The sequence below is a fragment of the Megalops cyprinoides genome, chromosome 3 (genome assembly GCF_013368585.1).
Source record: "Megalops cyprinoides isolate fMegCyp1 chromosome 3, fMegCyp1.pri, whole genome shotgun sequence".
NCBI lineage: Eukaryota > Metazoa > Chordata > Actinopteri > Elopiformes > Megalopidae > Megalops > Megalops cyprinoides.
In genome coordinates this window covers 33,088,913-33,105,190 of record NC_050585.1, presented here as the reverse complement: position 1 = coordinate 33,105,190, position 16,278 = coordinate 33,088,913, and the positions used below count along the sequence as shown (strand labels likewise).

The 16,278-nt window shown below is 42.2% G+C and overlaps 1 protein-coding gene across 1 annotated transcript; it reads left to right on the top strand.

Annotated features, from left to right (window-relative positions):
- Window positions 1-1,464: 1,464 nt before the first annotated feature.
- On the top strand, window positions 1,465-15,418 carry sms (spermine synthase). Its single transcript, XM_036524803.1, has 11 exons — window positions 1,465-1,623; window positions 7,255-7,375; window positions 9,824-9,911; window positions 10,015-10,079; window positions 10,585-10,760; window positions 11,541-11,695; window positions 11,825-11,914; window positions 12,078-12,192; window positions 13,724-13,803; window positions 14,268-14,383; window positions 14,556-15,418. The coding sequence occupies exons 1-11, from the start codon at window positions 1,578-1,580 to the stop codon at window positions 14,584-14,586; spliced, it is 1,083 nt and encodes a 360-aa protein (XP_036380696.1). The 5' UTR covers window positions 1,465-1,577; the 3' UTR covers window positions 14,587-15,418.
- Window positions 15,419-16,278: the final 860 nt, after the last annotated feature.

The following is a 16,278-nucleotide window of genomic DNA, read 5'->3' as shown; positions in this document are numbered from 1 at the left end:
TCTCAGACAGAAGTGTAATAGAGCAGGCATTTCCTCATCATGGATTGTGCAGACTATCACACTTTGTATGAGGTATTTTAACATGTTGAACCCTCTCTGTAAACATCATGTGAATCTGAAGTGCTATTAAGCTTTTGTTTCCATGTCAAAACAACCTGGTTTTAAGAATAAATTGTTCAAATGTTTAAATGATTTACAGAATGGAAAAGACTGTTAAATATAATAAGCAAAATGAAAGTGTACTTTCAACTCCAGATGAGCCGGTACCCCCCCCCCCCCCAGGAGTCTCCCAGGGTCAAAGGTCATAAATGCCCCTTAGGCTGTGTTCCAAGTAACATACTTTCATACTAGCCAGTAGGCACAGAAGCATGGAAATTCATGGCTGCCATATTAACTGCATTTTGAAAATGAAAATAACTTGCTGTTGCTTTAATCAAGAGCAACAATGCTTAAAAATTCCCCAGTAGTGTTTACACATTCTCTGTGTGATTGTGTGGTATGTATGATATTTAAAGCATGACCGTTGTCCAGTCTGGTTCCATTCCATAGCATACCTCATGGTTTTTCAAACCCACCCTGTCCTGGGGCAAAACGGGAGAGTTTTGCAAGAAAACGTTCGGTTTCCTCATATCATGTGGGGGCTTAGACCAATGCAATATCCAAGCGATAATGGCTTGGTTAGCTGTGGTTAGTGCAACAGGGTACTGATTGTCATGACCTATGTGAGATCTCTTTGTGTGGAGCTACTCGGAGATGGTCAAATAGCATCTCTGTTAGATCTGTAAGGATGCTGAATCTCTCCTGATTAGGTATACCAGCACTCTGAGGTCTTTTTCATCATGTTGTATTCCTTTTGGGACAGTGCATATTACTGCTGGGACTCTCATTCTGTCCCTCCTTCCATATCTACAAAAGATACAGAAGCACCATTATGTCTGCATATCTGTATGTAAGCAATGCATAGGAATGGGACACAGATAATGATCAAGACAAAACAAACATTCACAAGAGCCTGAAAAATATTTTAAGATGATTACAAATTACTCAGGTCAAGGCTGAAAAATACCATTATTCTGTACACTGTGTCACTGCCAAGAGTACAATATGTCGCGTTGACTGGTTCAAAAATACCTGTTCATTAAAAAAAAAAGTCAAATATTGACACCCCAAACGGCTGCTGCTTAAATGCCCTGCTCTGCAAAATGACAGATCTGGCAGATATATTCTTTTCCAAATGTTAATGAATAGGCTTCCGCTTAGAATTATTACGAAAGTTTAAAACGTAACAAGAAGAGTCCCAGCAAGTAATCGCGGTTAGCGAGTTACACAATCGTAGCCATGGGTCTTTAACGGAACGGCACTTGCGTGCTGCTGGCGTTCAGACACTACAGCGCCCTCCCCCAGCCCCTGAGCAGCAGTGGCCAGATCCTCCCCCTTTTCTGCTCACCTCCCCTCCCACCCCCGAGTCCACGAGAAGCAGCACGAGCGCACCTCCGGTATCTTTCTGTTGTCCCGTAGGCTCGCGCGGTTTCACACGGTTTGCCTATACCAGGCATGGCTGACGGTTGCACCTCATCATGGCCGTGCGACATTACACTCTCGACTTCAGCCTCTCTGCGCCAGGTAAACACTACATTTTGCTCATACGTGCAAAAAGGAAGCGCGGGCCACATTCAGCTGCAGACGGCGGGCCTCCGTCGGGAGACTGCGGCAGTTTTAAGCATGAAGCTGGCCTTTACGTTTTATTATGGTAGATCTAGTAAGTTTATAGTCTATGTGCTGTCCGTAACCTTTTGCTTCTCACAGCAGGGAAGGCTGTAGTAAGTCCCCATGTAGCTATTGATTGTGCTTATGCAATATCTATGTTTAGTAAATCAGCACGGGAGCGGCGAGAATTTGACCTTCCGCTGCTAATCTATCCAGGGGGCTTGTCCTCTGCGTCGTTGCCTCAGTGTGGGATTTCAGGCAATTGACTAGCTGCTGCTGATAGCTTGCTACCTAACGGCACTGTGTAGCTTCAGTAGATAAACTGAGTTTCTTTCGCTAGTTTGCGGAGTGTGGTCTGCACAACTCTTTTTTTTTTTGCTATGGATCCTACATCCAGTGTACGCATATTTGCAAATTATTCTAGCCCGTCTAAATTTGTTAGCTGGCTGATTCAAGGAAACAACGTTGATGTGTCTATTAGCCGACCGGCTAGCTAGCTAGCTAATATTTATTTTTAGAAATGCACACTGGCTACTATGGACGGTTGTGAATATCAAGATACAGCAGTGTTAGGTAGCTGGTTAACAGTGTTGTGCTGTTATAAGATGATATTTGATGTCATTCGTTACAATTAGCCATCTAGCTCAGTCGATTTTGGTGACCCCGTTGTCTGGTATCATTGTATGACCACCAGCCGTATCATCACATTACTCTAAGTAAATTTACAATACCGACACGTGCATTGCACGTGAAACGCAACTGCTCTGCATCTAGCTATCCAGTATTGTTACCCCCAATTATTGCTTCCTCGCATATGTGAATTCTGAAGCAAGTGTCATTTTTTCCCATTTCTCTCTGTTGTGTCGTTTTTAAGTTGTTCTCCCTTAATACATATCGTTTTCAAGATGTATTGTAAATTTCAGTACGACCTAAAGGTACATATCGTCTCAGTTAGGTGATGGTGCCTTTGACCTCGAATGCACGGGCGAGCGTTAGCTAGCTATACATATAAATGCCGCATCGCCGTGGCTGAATTCTATGCACCTGTACGTGTGCACCACTGCACTGCACCCTTGCGTTGACGCGGGGCTGTTTTGACATCTCCTCAGAGGGTGGGGGGCGGGTGGGTGCTAGACGTACTGCCGGATGGGGTGACCGAGGATATGTGTTTCAGAAACCAATATGGCGAAGAGAGCTCCGCCACTTTAAGATTGACTTTTATGGAGAAACTGCTAACTTTTTCTACGAAACCAGTACATTAAGATTTCCGTGTCCCTTTACTTTATAATAAATGTAAGCACACGAAGTATTGTGTGTGTTCTTTTAATAATGGAGCTTGGACCCTTTGCTTTACTCTTAATACGCTCAAACACTGGACACTGATTGGTATAAATCTTGGCTGTGATTGGTGGAAGTGTACTGTACTGTGAGTAGCCTACGATGTAGGATACTGTAAAGTAGTGTGACTCTCCAGTATGAGAGGATTCAGCACATTCTGTGGTGCAGTCAAGAGACTGTGGATTGTGCCAAGATCTGAATTTGAATGCTACGTAAGGTGGGGGAGTAGGATTGTTTATGTCATGGAATTTAACTTTATCTTGCTAGCTACCACCATTAGAAATTGTCATCTAGCTTGCTCACTTGCATAGGGAAAGAAATTACATGTGTCTGGCTAGTAAAATTGGCCAGTAACCAGGAAAGTGGTGATTCAGGGCAAATACAGCATTTCGGTTGACAAGATCTTTGGTTTCTGTCCGCTCGCTGAGGCAACTAATGCAGTTTCTGAGAATGTAGCTACAGCTTGTGAAGAAGCTCCTGAAAAAAAAGTGGAACCACTGTCACTGCCCAATCTGACCTGATTGACTCACCTGCTGCAGTAGATTAGTGCTGACATCATTCTGCAAATATGTGTTTACAGCATATAAAATTGCTAGCAAGATGTGTCTGAAACAAGAACTATCTAACTAACAAATGTAACCTCAATCATTATTGTTAGCCACATGCAAGTAAATGAATTTCCTGCTAACAGTCGGCCAGCTTGCTACCTAGCTGCTAGCCAGATACCTGTAGTAGGTAAAGCGAAGTCTTCTCTCGGAAAAGGTGGAGTTTGTACATTTTTATATTTCTCGACCTGCTGAAGCAGTGTGGTGCAGGGAGGTCATGCAGATTGGGCAGTGGCAGTGGCTCAGCGTGGACCCTGATGTGAGACTTGAGGTCTCCGGTTTGGAACCAGACATCCCCTCACCCACGTCTCATCAGGATGGGGTGAGTGCAGCTACAGTTGTTTAACCAGTTTTTAAAGGAAATAATTCAAAATGACGTTAATATTTTTTGAGTACAGTTTGTACAGCTAAAGCAGACAGTCATAAAAACCCCAGGGGGGTATGAATAGCAAAGCAAACACAGAGGTATTCAAAGTTATGCCAAGTCAATTTTTTTTCCCATTTTTATTGCAGTCAAACCATGCCATATCTGGGCAAGTATAATATTGGTTTGGACAAGTAGATTTCTGACCCCCTTGTCTGACCAAGCAAGTCAACATTCAATCTTAATGTTGAACCCAAATCGTATCAGCTAATTTGTTAGTTAAATAACTCAAGAGGAAATTTGCATCATCAGCAAACTGCTGCATTTTTACAGTGGCAGGTAGCTAATGTAGTATGAGCTAAAAAGTTAGACACAACTATGTTATCGTGGATAAACTGGGTAGATCACAATAGGGAAGGGGAAATGAAAATATACATATATATATATATATATATTGGTGTAAATTGCTGCATTTTAAGGCGGGTTTTTATTCTCCCATATACTCTTCAGGAGTAATGAACTAGAGGAGCAAATCTTAATGTTGAACCCGAATCGTATCAGCTAATTTGTTAGTTAAATAACTCAAGAGGAAATTTGCATCATCAGCAAACTGCTGCATTTTTACAGTGGCAGGTAGCTAATGTAGTATGAGCTAAAAAGTTAGACACAACTATGTTACAGTGGATAAACTGGGTAGTCAGATCTATGGCTAGCTGGCTGCTTTGATGCCAACTTTTAATTGAACACAAGTGGCCAGGTATGTTAAGTTAAACTCCTCATTAGGAATTTCTCTTTCTCCCATACCTCTTTCTGAATTCTGTCATTTTTGCCATGATTCACCCAGCTTGCTGGCTAGTAGTACAGTCTAGCAGTACAGTAGCTAAATCTGTGCTTCCCTTGCAAGAAAATGCTTGTCTATCTGTTTATTCAGAAATGGCATGTCCTTACTGCAGCACAAGATTCAAAATTAACACCTGTCAGCCCGGATGGGTTAAAGTTGGAGAGTAAAACTTGCAGAGTCACTAGCCATTCTTTCAGGTATTTATTTTACACAGATAAATAAGATTATTATGGCCTCTACTGTCTCAGTCAAAGAACCCTTGTAAAATGCAAGATGCCCAAATACATGCCCCTTTCAGTACAGTTTATGCTGATTTTGTAGGCTGTGTCAATGGCGGGGCCCCTCTCTCGTTTTTCCAGTTGTGAAATCTTGTGTTGGTAATTTCTGTACATTCTCTTGTCCAATCACAAGCAGCATATGACAGTGTGATGCAAATTCTTCTACCGCAGGAAAATTACACTTGACAAGGTGACAGCTAATTTGCTACTTTTAGTCTGAGAGGTAGTTAACTACCATTTGCAGTGTCTGTTACAATGCATATTTAGATAGCTGGCTCTACTACCAGTTTAAAAATGTAGACACATATTTTGGGTGTCAAACCACCTAAGTGTGAAGATGTGATGTGAGAAGCACCATAATAAGGATGGAAAATGTAGGTTTCTTGAGAAGTGCACTTAGTATGTGAAAAGTACTCAGATAATGTCTGCCTGGGTAGCTAACTAAATAGCCAGAAGTAGTAGCAAACGCCACTGTTTTACCTGTCAGCTGTAGTTGTACTGTTATATTCCTGGCTAGCTAGACTCTTAACTAATAATATACCCTTGTAATGTTGCTAATGTTACCATACAGATGTGTGGCTTGCAGGATCCAGCTAAAATGTAGGTAGCTTTATTCACTGTAATATTTTGCTGCTGATGAATTAATTCTCAAGTGGAATTAGATTGCCAGCTTGTCAGGACAATCACTGGTTCATCTGACTAACTACCACATAAAGAAAGATTTGTATGAATGATCACAGAGTTTGAATCAAAATTTGGAAAAAAAAAAACATTTGTATTGTAAGTTTGATTGAAAGTTCCAGAGTCTATTAGGTGGCCTGTGCAGGTACAGATATTCATAAACATTCCTACTTAAATCAGTAATATCCCAGCTGCCTTTTAGAAAGTAATCATTTTCCTAAACAGCTTTTCTCTAGAAGGTTCTTCTCCTACTCCAGGGCGTGACACTGCCCTGATTGGTGGTGTTCTTTTCCAGGGGGTTGTGGGTTGGGTGACTGTTTAAGCAGTTGCCCTGCCCAGCCTTGTCCTGTTGTCCTAATTCCCTCATCTTAAGTATAACCTCGGCTCAGTACTGCTGCAGCTTGCTTCCTCTTCCTCTTACACTTCTAAGCTGCATATCAGTAAATGTACACTGTAGCACCCATAATTCTTCTCTCAAAATGAATCCTGGGGCATTTTGCCATTTACCAGAATATTAGGCTTGCTCAGCTGTTGATGAAGTCTGAAAGCAAACTGATGCAGTGAATTAAAACAAGGGAGTCTATAATTGTTAATTATTGTGATGCAGTGCAGATTTTTGATAACCACATTTTCAAATAGGAGTACAATCGAGTACAATATATAAACATTACATAAAAGGGGAACAAGATCACAATAGGGAAGGGGAAATGAATATATATAGGCGGAATATATATATAGGTGGAAATTGCTGCACTTTAAGACAGGTTTTTATTCTCCCATATACTCTTCAGGAGTAGTGAACTAGAGGAGGAAGGTTTGGATTCTAGACATGCAGGATGTGGTTCAGAATGCGCAATCAGTTATACTCAATGCACACCGTAAAACATCAAAATTTGCTTTGTGACCAGGCCTCCACTTTATATTACATTATTATCATTTAGCAGGCGCTCTTATTCAGAGTGACTTATATAGGTTACAGTTTTTACATGTTATCCATTTATATAGCTGGATATTTACTGAGGCAATTCTGGGTTAAGTACCTTGCCCATGGTTAGAGCAGCAGTGCCTCTGCAGAGAATCGAACCAGCAACCTTTCAGTAATGAGCCCAGCTCCTTACTGCTATGCTACATTGCCACCCTTTAACCACTTATGCTGGAGGTGTCCCGTCTTGGAAATTATATCTGCTTTCTGGTTACAAAACTGGCTTCCAAACCACTAGTGCCACGCTGCCTCGTGTACCTTTGCTAGCGTATTTAAGTCAAAGCCAGGATGAAAGCTGGAGGTCAGTGCCACCATGTATGAAGAAATGAACCAGTGTGACAGAGTTGATGAAAGAACTCGGGAACTGTGTTAGGGCTTATTTGCAGGTCGTCTATAGTTTACAGATGATGTTTTCACTGTGTTTCTCTCTCTCTCTCTCTGTCTCTCTCCCTCTGCAGCTGACTGCTCCGCGACTGTGCATGGACTGCAGTCAATTTTTCAGGAACAAGAAATGACAGAGACTGTTCACAACACAGAAGGCCATGGCTACTTGGCAACCTTCATTGGCAAAAATGGCAGGTGTGTGTCCCAGCATCACTTTCACCACCAACCTTGGCCATCACAGTTTTCTGTCTTTTTCAGTTGAGGATGCTGCTGTAATGGTTCTTGTTGCCTTGGTCCATAGGCCCAGTCGGGGTTCCTCAGGTAGGGCGAATCCAGGTTGAGTTTAAGTAGTCCAGCATTCGTTACTAGATTTTTTCAGTTGCAGTGGTGAAGGTTTTAGCTCCTCTGTTTGCATTAACAGACAGGTTAGAGGCTACACTGTCTTAACCAGTGGAGTTACTTTGTGTCGTACACTGTGCCCTACATCAGTGTGTGTGCAGGTGTGTAACTTTGCATTGATAAGTGTATGCGTACAGCTGTGTGCACCATCTTAGGAAGTGGGTTACTGGGAGGTTATTATTATTTTATTACTAGTCTCTGTATAAAATTATGTCAGCTTGAATGTTCAACAAGTTCATGGTTTACGTACATTCATTGTATACCTCAAGCAATTTCTAATTTTCTTAAAAGAATTAATGGTTTAATGCACTTGTGTCTCTACCAGTTAGCTTGTAACTTGTCTAGCCAACTATTGAAACTTGGTCATGCAGCACTTCTAATATTGTGACTCCTTGTATGGCTTTCGATTGTGTTGTACTCTGCCTCACTTGTAAGTTGCTTTGGATGCATGAATGAATGAATGTAAATGTACATTATGCAATGGCATGTGATTTAATTAAATAGATAATAATGAATAGTTGATAATCTAATCTATATTCCCTGCAAAATAAAAATAATGACTAATCTGTCAAAGCAAGTGATCATTACACCAGTACACACACCAGCAGAACAGGTTATCATATCGGCGTGATCATTCTGTTTAGTGGAATTGGGAGATTTATTGTTCTTTAAATTCAATACATGTGAAGAGTGATAATACACCTAATGTTCAATGATTACTTATACCCATAAAGTAATGTTTAATTAAAGTGACCGTGATATATATGTGATGTAGATTCCTACCACCAGTTTGTCTCCTCGCATCTTTATACAAGCAATCAAGGAATGCCTGTGTATTAAATGCTGATGCTGAGCATTAGATCCATGACATCTTTAACATCCTCTCTCCTGGTTCCTATTACATGGATTGGTTTTGAAGATTATGTACTATAAATGCATTGACAATGTGACAAAGGTTCAGCTCTTTGCTGAACATTCTTAGGGAACCTTTGAAGGGGAATCTTTGCTCTTAGGAAATGTCAGCTCAGTATTTCTCATTGAGTTGAAGAGTTTTGGAATAATGATGATGATGATGATGACGATGATGATGTGAACGCTTGGCCCCCTGAGACTGTGGCTGAAAGCTCTGCCCTTAAAAATGCTGGCACTCCGCTCGCCTAATACTCTCCTGGTGTCACATGTCCACCAGGAGGGCACTGGATTGCCTGGTTAAGTGTTTCCTCCGTCCAACAATGGCCTAGGCTGAGCTGCAGGACCCGTTCTGTGGCCTGCCATTATAAAGGGCTTTGTCTCTCTGATTTAAGGGATTTAGGGTTTACTTCCTGTTTTCTGTGCGGCGTGAGGTAAACACAGCTGCGCGGGCCTTTGTTAGGGGCTAAGCCTGGATGAATCACTGTTTCACAGCGCTTAGCTTTTATGGAGTAAACAGTTTGCTTTGAGCAGGTCCAACATTCAGTACTGTTTCCATCCAGCCCTGGGGGGACCAGGTCTGGGACCTGTTGATGAAGTTGGACAGGGTGGGTGGGTGTGTGTTGGAAGAAGACACACCCACGTTATGCGTCCTCTCAACAGTTGGTCATCTTCAGAGAGCAAGAGGGATTTAGTCAGGTCATTAGGGCACACTACTGCCTTTGAGGCACTTTGGAATATTTGATGACCAGACACAGTAAGGAAAGTAGTTAATAGTTTTATTTCCAAGTCAGTAGCTCTCACAGCACAGTGTCCCAGTCATTGGAGCATTGGGCTTTCACTTGTATTTGAAGGAAGATTATTACTGATGGGCCAGTAAGGACATCTAGTATCACTTTCAGCAGCAACTCAATGTTGATTTGTTTTAAATGATGGGAGAGTGGTAGCACATGGTGTCTTCAGCCCCAATACTCATATTGCTTTTTTGTGGAAATTCAGACAAGTATTAACCAAGCTCATCCCCTCTTAACTTAAGATACTTGGTGAACAAAGGCTGCAGAATGGTATGTCTGCAATGCTAACACCAAATAACACACCACAGTAAGTAACATAGCCAGTCATATGGAAAGAATGAACTTGCTAGTCTAGTTAACAAATAACCTGCTTGAAGTTATAACAACTACAGTAGATTTTCTTTCGTAGGAATGTTTAAAAACTTCATTAAGCAACAGTATTTACTATTTCCCCTATGAGATTTGCAGTATTTTGAAGTGGTATGCAATAATACCTGTAATCTCATAATACTCTCTTTTCTACCCTATTACTCCTCTTTAGGTTTGTTGTTCTACGGTGTCACTCCCATGGGCTGGTGACCCTTGACCTGCAGTGCTACGAGGCAGACAACCTTGGGCAAGTTGACCATGTAGGTATTCCAGTTATGGCAGCCTGGAGTGTGATCTGTAGACCCAGCAATGTCAGGCACTCACCAGCGTCACCTGTCCCCTGGCTTTTCTCTTTTCTCTCAGCTGCTGAACGCACTGGAAAAGAAGCTGAAATCTGTGCTACATGGGAACATCAGGACGATGAAGAGGTCAGAACTGAACTGCCGCTCTGCTTTTCTTACTGCCTCCTCTCTCCAAAATGAGATAAATTCAGATGTCAGTGAAGTTCATAAACAAAAGTTTGAAGCACTGCGTGTTTAGGACGGGGAGTGTACAGGGGTGTTAGAGAATGTGTGTTAAGGGTGAGACAGAGTTGTACAAGCAGAGGGAGGAAAGAGGGAGGTTTGCTGTGTGTGGATGGAGGAAAGGTGGGAAAGGCGCTTCTTAAACTGAAAGTCACCCTCAGTCAAAAGCTTACCTGTGCTCTGCGGTATCAGCAGCAGTGGCTGCACCCGTTTGTGTATGTGCAACTGCAAATGCGGGTGTGTCCATGCTTAGTCATTGCAGTGTTGGTGGCCAGTGTCCCTCCGTGCGCAATGAGGAGTGCTGTGTGTCTGAGCGTGTGAGTGCAGTATCCATATCTGCACAGCAGCTGTGACAGTTGCCTCCCTGTGCGTCTGTCTCGGTGTGCCCTTGCGATCTGCGAATCCCCAGGCTCCCAGCACTGCAGCGCGGGTCGGAGGTGGACCGCTACTGGCCCACAGCCGACGGCAGACTGGTGGAGTATGACATCGATGAGGTCGTGTACGAGGAGGACTCCGCCTATCAGAACATCAAAATCCTACACTCCCGCCAGTTTGGGAACATCCTCATCCTCAATGGAGACGTCAGTGAGTCTCTCTGTTGTTCACACAGTTGAATACAGCTGTGAGGTTCTCCGTCTTTCATAGTCCATTATGGCTTTGCACACCCTTGCACACTCTCCGTTAATCACAGATGTTGGTCTCTACCTCTTTAACTTTAATTGATTACAGCTGTGAGTTTCCCCTTCTGTTACAGTTAATTACAGCTGTGAGTCTCCCTCTTCCGGCACACAGTTAATTATAACTGTGAGTCTCCCCCCTCTTTTTCCACAGTTAATTACAATTGTTTGTCTCCCCCCTTTCACACAGTTAATTACAGCTGTGAGTCTCCCCCTTCTTTCACACAGTTAATTACAGCTGTGAGTCTCCCCCCTCTTTCACACAGTTAATTACAGCTGTGAGTCTTTTCCCTCACAGTTAGAACTGTGTCTCCACTCTCACAGATAATCTAACCCCCCTTTAGCAGTGAATTACAGCTGAACATCTCCTTCCATTTCACAGTTAATTATAGCTAAAAGTTTTCTTCCTTCTTACATTTAGATCTGTGAGTCTCCCTCTCTTTCACAGTTAATCAGACCTGAAAGTTTCTCTCCTCTCACAGTTAATCAGAGTTGTTAGTCTCTCCCTCTAGGGGAAGAGACTAGTCTCTGGAGAGCATTGTGGACCTGTGTTAAGGACAGTGGACTCTCCATAGTGCCACATCTTCTGTATTTATTAGAGGCTCAAGGAGAGCTCCAGACGTTTTAATGGCAGAGGAAAGCCCACTTGAGCTGACTTTAGACTTCTGTCTCTTGTGCTCTCTGGCAGACCTAGCGGAGAGCGACCTGGCGTACACACAGGCAATCATGGGGAGCGGGAAGGAGCAATACGCAGGGAAGGAGGTGCTGATCCTGGGGGGCGGCGACGGGGGCATCCTCTTTGAGGCCGTCAAGTTGAAGCCAAAGATGATCACCATGGTAGAGATATCCTTTTAGTGCGCCACCTCACCTGACCCCTGGACCCTCCGTCTGTAACGTTACTGTTTCAGTCCAGCATCCCACAGTGCGCCAGGCCATTTCCCAGTGTAGGTTGATCCTTGACTCTGTGCCCACATTGACCAGCTGGTGATTGACGGGTGTCGAAAGCACATGAGGAAGACTTGCGGAAACGTCCTGGACAATCTGAAGGGAGACTGCTATGAGGTACGGCAGGATGGGGGGGCCTGTGGAGGAAGAGGAGGCAGAGAGAGAGAAGAGAGGCTCATACAGCTACTGATGTCAGCGTCTCTTCTCTCACCATGTCATTCTCTGTCCTTCTTCCCTCTGTCTACTCGTGCTTTATCCTCTCTCTCTCACTCACTGCCAGGTGTTAGTACAGGACTGTGTCCCTTTGCTGAAGAAGTTTGCCGAAGAAGGGAAGACGTTTGATTACGTCATCAATGACCTCACTGCAGTTCCCATCTCTACAGCACCAGAAGAAGGTAACACACAGTCTGTCCTCTCTTCCTGGACATTTGCCTGGTAGAGCAAAACTTTATACGCTATATTGCTATTGCTTTATCGTGATAAAATTTTATTGCTAAAAAACCCTTGCATGTTTTATTCTTTTACATCAGCCTGTTAAACAAATTGTATGTCAGATTCTCACTGCCGAAGGAACTTTTATCAGAAGAATGTGTTGCATTGGTGAATGGCTGAGGTATTTGATGTGGTGATGTGCTGTTTGTTCAGGGCAAAATATGCTTAATACTTACAAAGTGCAACAGTAGAAAGACAGCAGAAAGTAGAAAGACAATGGCAGAAAGAATTCCTGTTCAGTGATATACTGACCATGGATGACCTAGCCTTTTTAGTATAGCCTCCCACGGTGCTATACTAAAAAGATACTATTAATGTGATTTAAATTGACAGGCAGTTAAGATATTGGTGCAGTATTTGCTGTTACAAACGGAGTCTTTGATGCAAAATAATATGCAGGTAACCCCTAGTTGATGACCTACGTTTCAATTATATTTTTATCTAGCAGGTTTATTGAAATATAAATTGATTAAATAAATGTTCAAGACTGAGATTATATTACATTGTGTCATTTAGGAGAAGTTCTTATCTAGAGTGACTTCCAAAGTGCATTTAACAAAACAGCATGAAATGTAAAAAAAAAAAAAAACAAGGAAACAAAAAAGGCTTATTCAAAACATGGGTGTGTTCATGTTTTAATGCCCGAGTGAAATGCAAAATCTGTTATGTTATTACGCAAATAACTTATATGATTCCAACTTTGTAAAATGGAGAAGTACCACATACAATGTGACAAAACCACAACATATTAAAATTACATTAAAAAGGAACAGGAGATTGAGGGAAATGAGGTACAGCCTGTGACGGAATGTTACTAGCGATTCCGCTGTTCTGGCCACAGAAGGAAGCTCTTTTCCACCACATAGGGGCTTAGATAGACAGAGGATGCAGTTGGGATGGGCAGTTGCGGGGATGGAGGGCAGCAAGCATCTTAAAGAGATCCACTGTTGATGTGCTAAAACACAGAAGAAGCTCTCATGTGTTCATTAATCTGAGCATGAGCTAGTCTCCAGTTTTGTCTCTGTCATCAAAGTTAACACTATAAAACAGAACGAAATAAATTACAAGTGCCTAAAGTACAATTTAATTAACATAAATGGGTTGGGCTAGGCTGTGAATTCAGCAGGCTGAAATTTCAGGCCTGGTCAAAATCGTACATTGTGGTCGTTTCATTAATGATGCGCTTAGGTATTGACTGGATCTCTGTATGGATATATGGCATCAAGTGTTAGGTAACATTGTAGGTCCTTAAAACAGATGTCAGACATGGGATGTCTGTACCATTGAATAACACGACAACATTGAGCAAACATCCATTTCAGAGTAAGAAATTTGGCGCTTCATTGTGGCCAACGTCTGTCCGATCACACTAAGTGGGATGGAAGGGCAGTCTGGCATCTAAAGTCATCTTAAGTTCACCTTGTCTTCTGTCAGATTCCACTTGGGAGTTTCTACGGCTGATTCTGGACCTGTCAATCAAAGTTTTGAGACCCAGTGGGAAGTACTTCACACAGGTAAGTGGGAGACCTGTCAGTGCAGCATGGTGTATACCATACCTATGACAGCGGTCAGGTGTGGACCGTACCTTTTCCACTGTTCATGGGTGTGCTATACCTGTCATAGCATGCAGGTACTTTAACCATACCTATCGCACTGTTCAGGTGTGTTCTATATCAGTCTCAGTGCTGAGTCGTGTATCATATCTGCCTCGGTATTCAGTAGTATAACGTGTCTGTCTCAGTAATGAAGAGTTTATCATACTTAGCTCAACACTGAGGTGTTTATCATCCTTGGCTCAACTCTCCAGCATACATACTGTGCATATACCAGCCATATACCTAAGAATAGTGAAAATCTGAAGCATTCTGGATGCTCCTGGCCTCTGAAGTGTTGACAGTCAGAGCGGTTCCAGTATGGGTTAAATTCTGTAAATAAAGTGTTCTCTACTGTTCACTGCCATGTTTTCTACTGTATCTAGGGGAACTGTGTCAACCTGACAGAGGCCCTGAGTCAGTATGAAGAGCAGCTGGAGAAGCTTAGCAATCCAGTAGACTTCTCCAAGGAGGTAGTGTGTGTCCCATCGTACATGGAGCTGTATCCTTTTGGGGAGAGAGCCCATTCCTTTCGCCCCATGCGTATGTGAGTTGTGAGTCAGTGTTTAAGAGTGGCTCTGTGTGCATGTGTGCGCTTGTGTTTGTGAGTGTACGGTGGTGCACACATTGGATTAGTGCTTTGTATGCTGCTTGTCCTTAACTAACCATTTCAGGTGGGTTTTCTACACGATCTGGAAGAAATAGCAACTTCCTTCTCTCTCAAACCTGAGCTCCTGTCTGCACAAAGGCAATTGACACGGAAGTGTAGCTGTCCTCTGTGGCACTGAAGAGAAATACAGCTGTTTTTACTGTCCCTTTTGTGTTGAACTTGCAGATATTTTTTAGCTGTTGTTATTTCATTGTGTTGAAAGTCAAAAAAAGAATGTATTACCTTGTTTGTGAGTTTGGGTTGGGCAGTGTTTTTTGAATGCCTCCAGAGGGCGCTGGGTGGCAGCATGGAGTGAAAGCTGCTTGATACACTGAAGGCTGGAGAGTGACTCAGCATTTTACACAGAGCAGGCACAGCCAAACTCCTGCTTCTGTGGGTTTGTTTATACTTCTCATTTTAGATTAAAGACAGCATCCATAAACCCGGCTTTTTGATTCCCTTTCAGTTGTGACGGATTCTTTTGTAGTTTTAACTGTTTTATTTTTTTTCCTGTAACTTTTGCTTGAATGTGATTTGATTCACGGTGCTTCCTGAGGATGATCGGCAGTCGTGATGCATTCTGGGATTACCAGGGATTCAGGACCTGCACTGCCCCCGCCCATTAAAGTTGATGTGTTTAAATGTGGTTTAAAAGGGAAATGGGTCCTTTTGCCTTTAGTTTCTTGCTTGTTTTCTTTTTGCCGAACTGTGAAAGCCTATAATCAAGCCTAGTGTTCCATGCTTGGTTTTGTTTTCCCCACAGCTTTTTTTCTCATTTGAACTCAGTGCATTTCTGTGAAGTTGTTTGGTGCACATGCTGAAAATGCAAGGTTTTACTGTATGTAGCATGCACATACATACGCATTTATGCATATTTTCCTTAATGAGGTGATTTGTTGAAGTTTATTTATTAAATTTTACCAAATACCGATTTTCCAGGATGACAAGGTCGTTTTTGTGTATTTTTTCTTCTGTTTTAAAAATGACCTGCTGTGCAAGTGAATGTTTTTGCATCTGTCCACAGTAGAAGTTAAACGTGTGACAATGCTGTATTCATGAAGTTTTCCTTGTCCTGAAACAGCCAGTGCTGAGGCTAAATAAAAGGAAACTTGCCCTTTGAACAGACTTTCTATCCAAAACCTTGTATAGTTGTGTCTGTAGAGCTGCACATATTGTTGTTTAACATGTCTGATGGCTTTGATTGACAGAATTACGAACCAAAATCTTTGATTTTGTGTAGGTCAGCTGTAAGTTACACCTAGGGAAGTTAATCATGTATAGCCGCCCCATATTTATTATAGCCTGACTAAATATGCTTTCTATAAAATAATGTGCATATTAGATATATTTTTGCCTTAAAATGTTGTACTGTAATCAGTAGCATTGCACAGAGCAAAGTCATATTAACAAATACTGGTGATTATTCCAGAAAATAAAAGGGTACCATTCATTCACATCACTTTAATTGGTATTTTATGAATCCTCTTCTGTCATGGATTATACTGACAAGATGCTTCCTGAAGTGTTTCATGTGGTTCTGGCACATCTGAATTGAGTTTTACTCTTTCTCCCTGGCAGAACCGCTTTGGATGCTTCAGGTCTTTTGGTTTTTCATTAATGAATTGCTTTTCTGTGCAACTGGATTGAGGGCTGGGTTCAGTTGAGAACATTTATTTTGTGCTCAGTTACCTATTTCTTTGTAGATTTGGACAAGTGCTTTTGATTGTTGTAATGCTGGTCTGTCTAAG

Excerpts from the sequence above, each read along its gene's own strand:
- sms (XM_036524803.1), top strand. The coding sequence starts at position 1,578 with ATGGCCGTGCGACATTACACTCTCGACTTCAGCCTCTCTGCGCCAG. Across the intron at positions 7,376-9,823 it reads TTCATTGGCAAAAATGGCAG|GTTTGTTGTTCTACGGTGTC; the intron begins GTGTGTGTCCCA and ends ACTCCTCTTTAG. Across the intron at positions 11,915-12,077 it reads TGAAGGGAGACTGCTATGAG|GTGTTAGTACAGGACTGTGT; the intron begins GTACGGCAGGAT and ends ACTCACTGCCAG.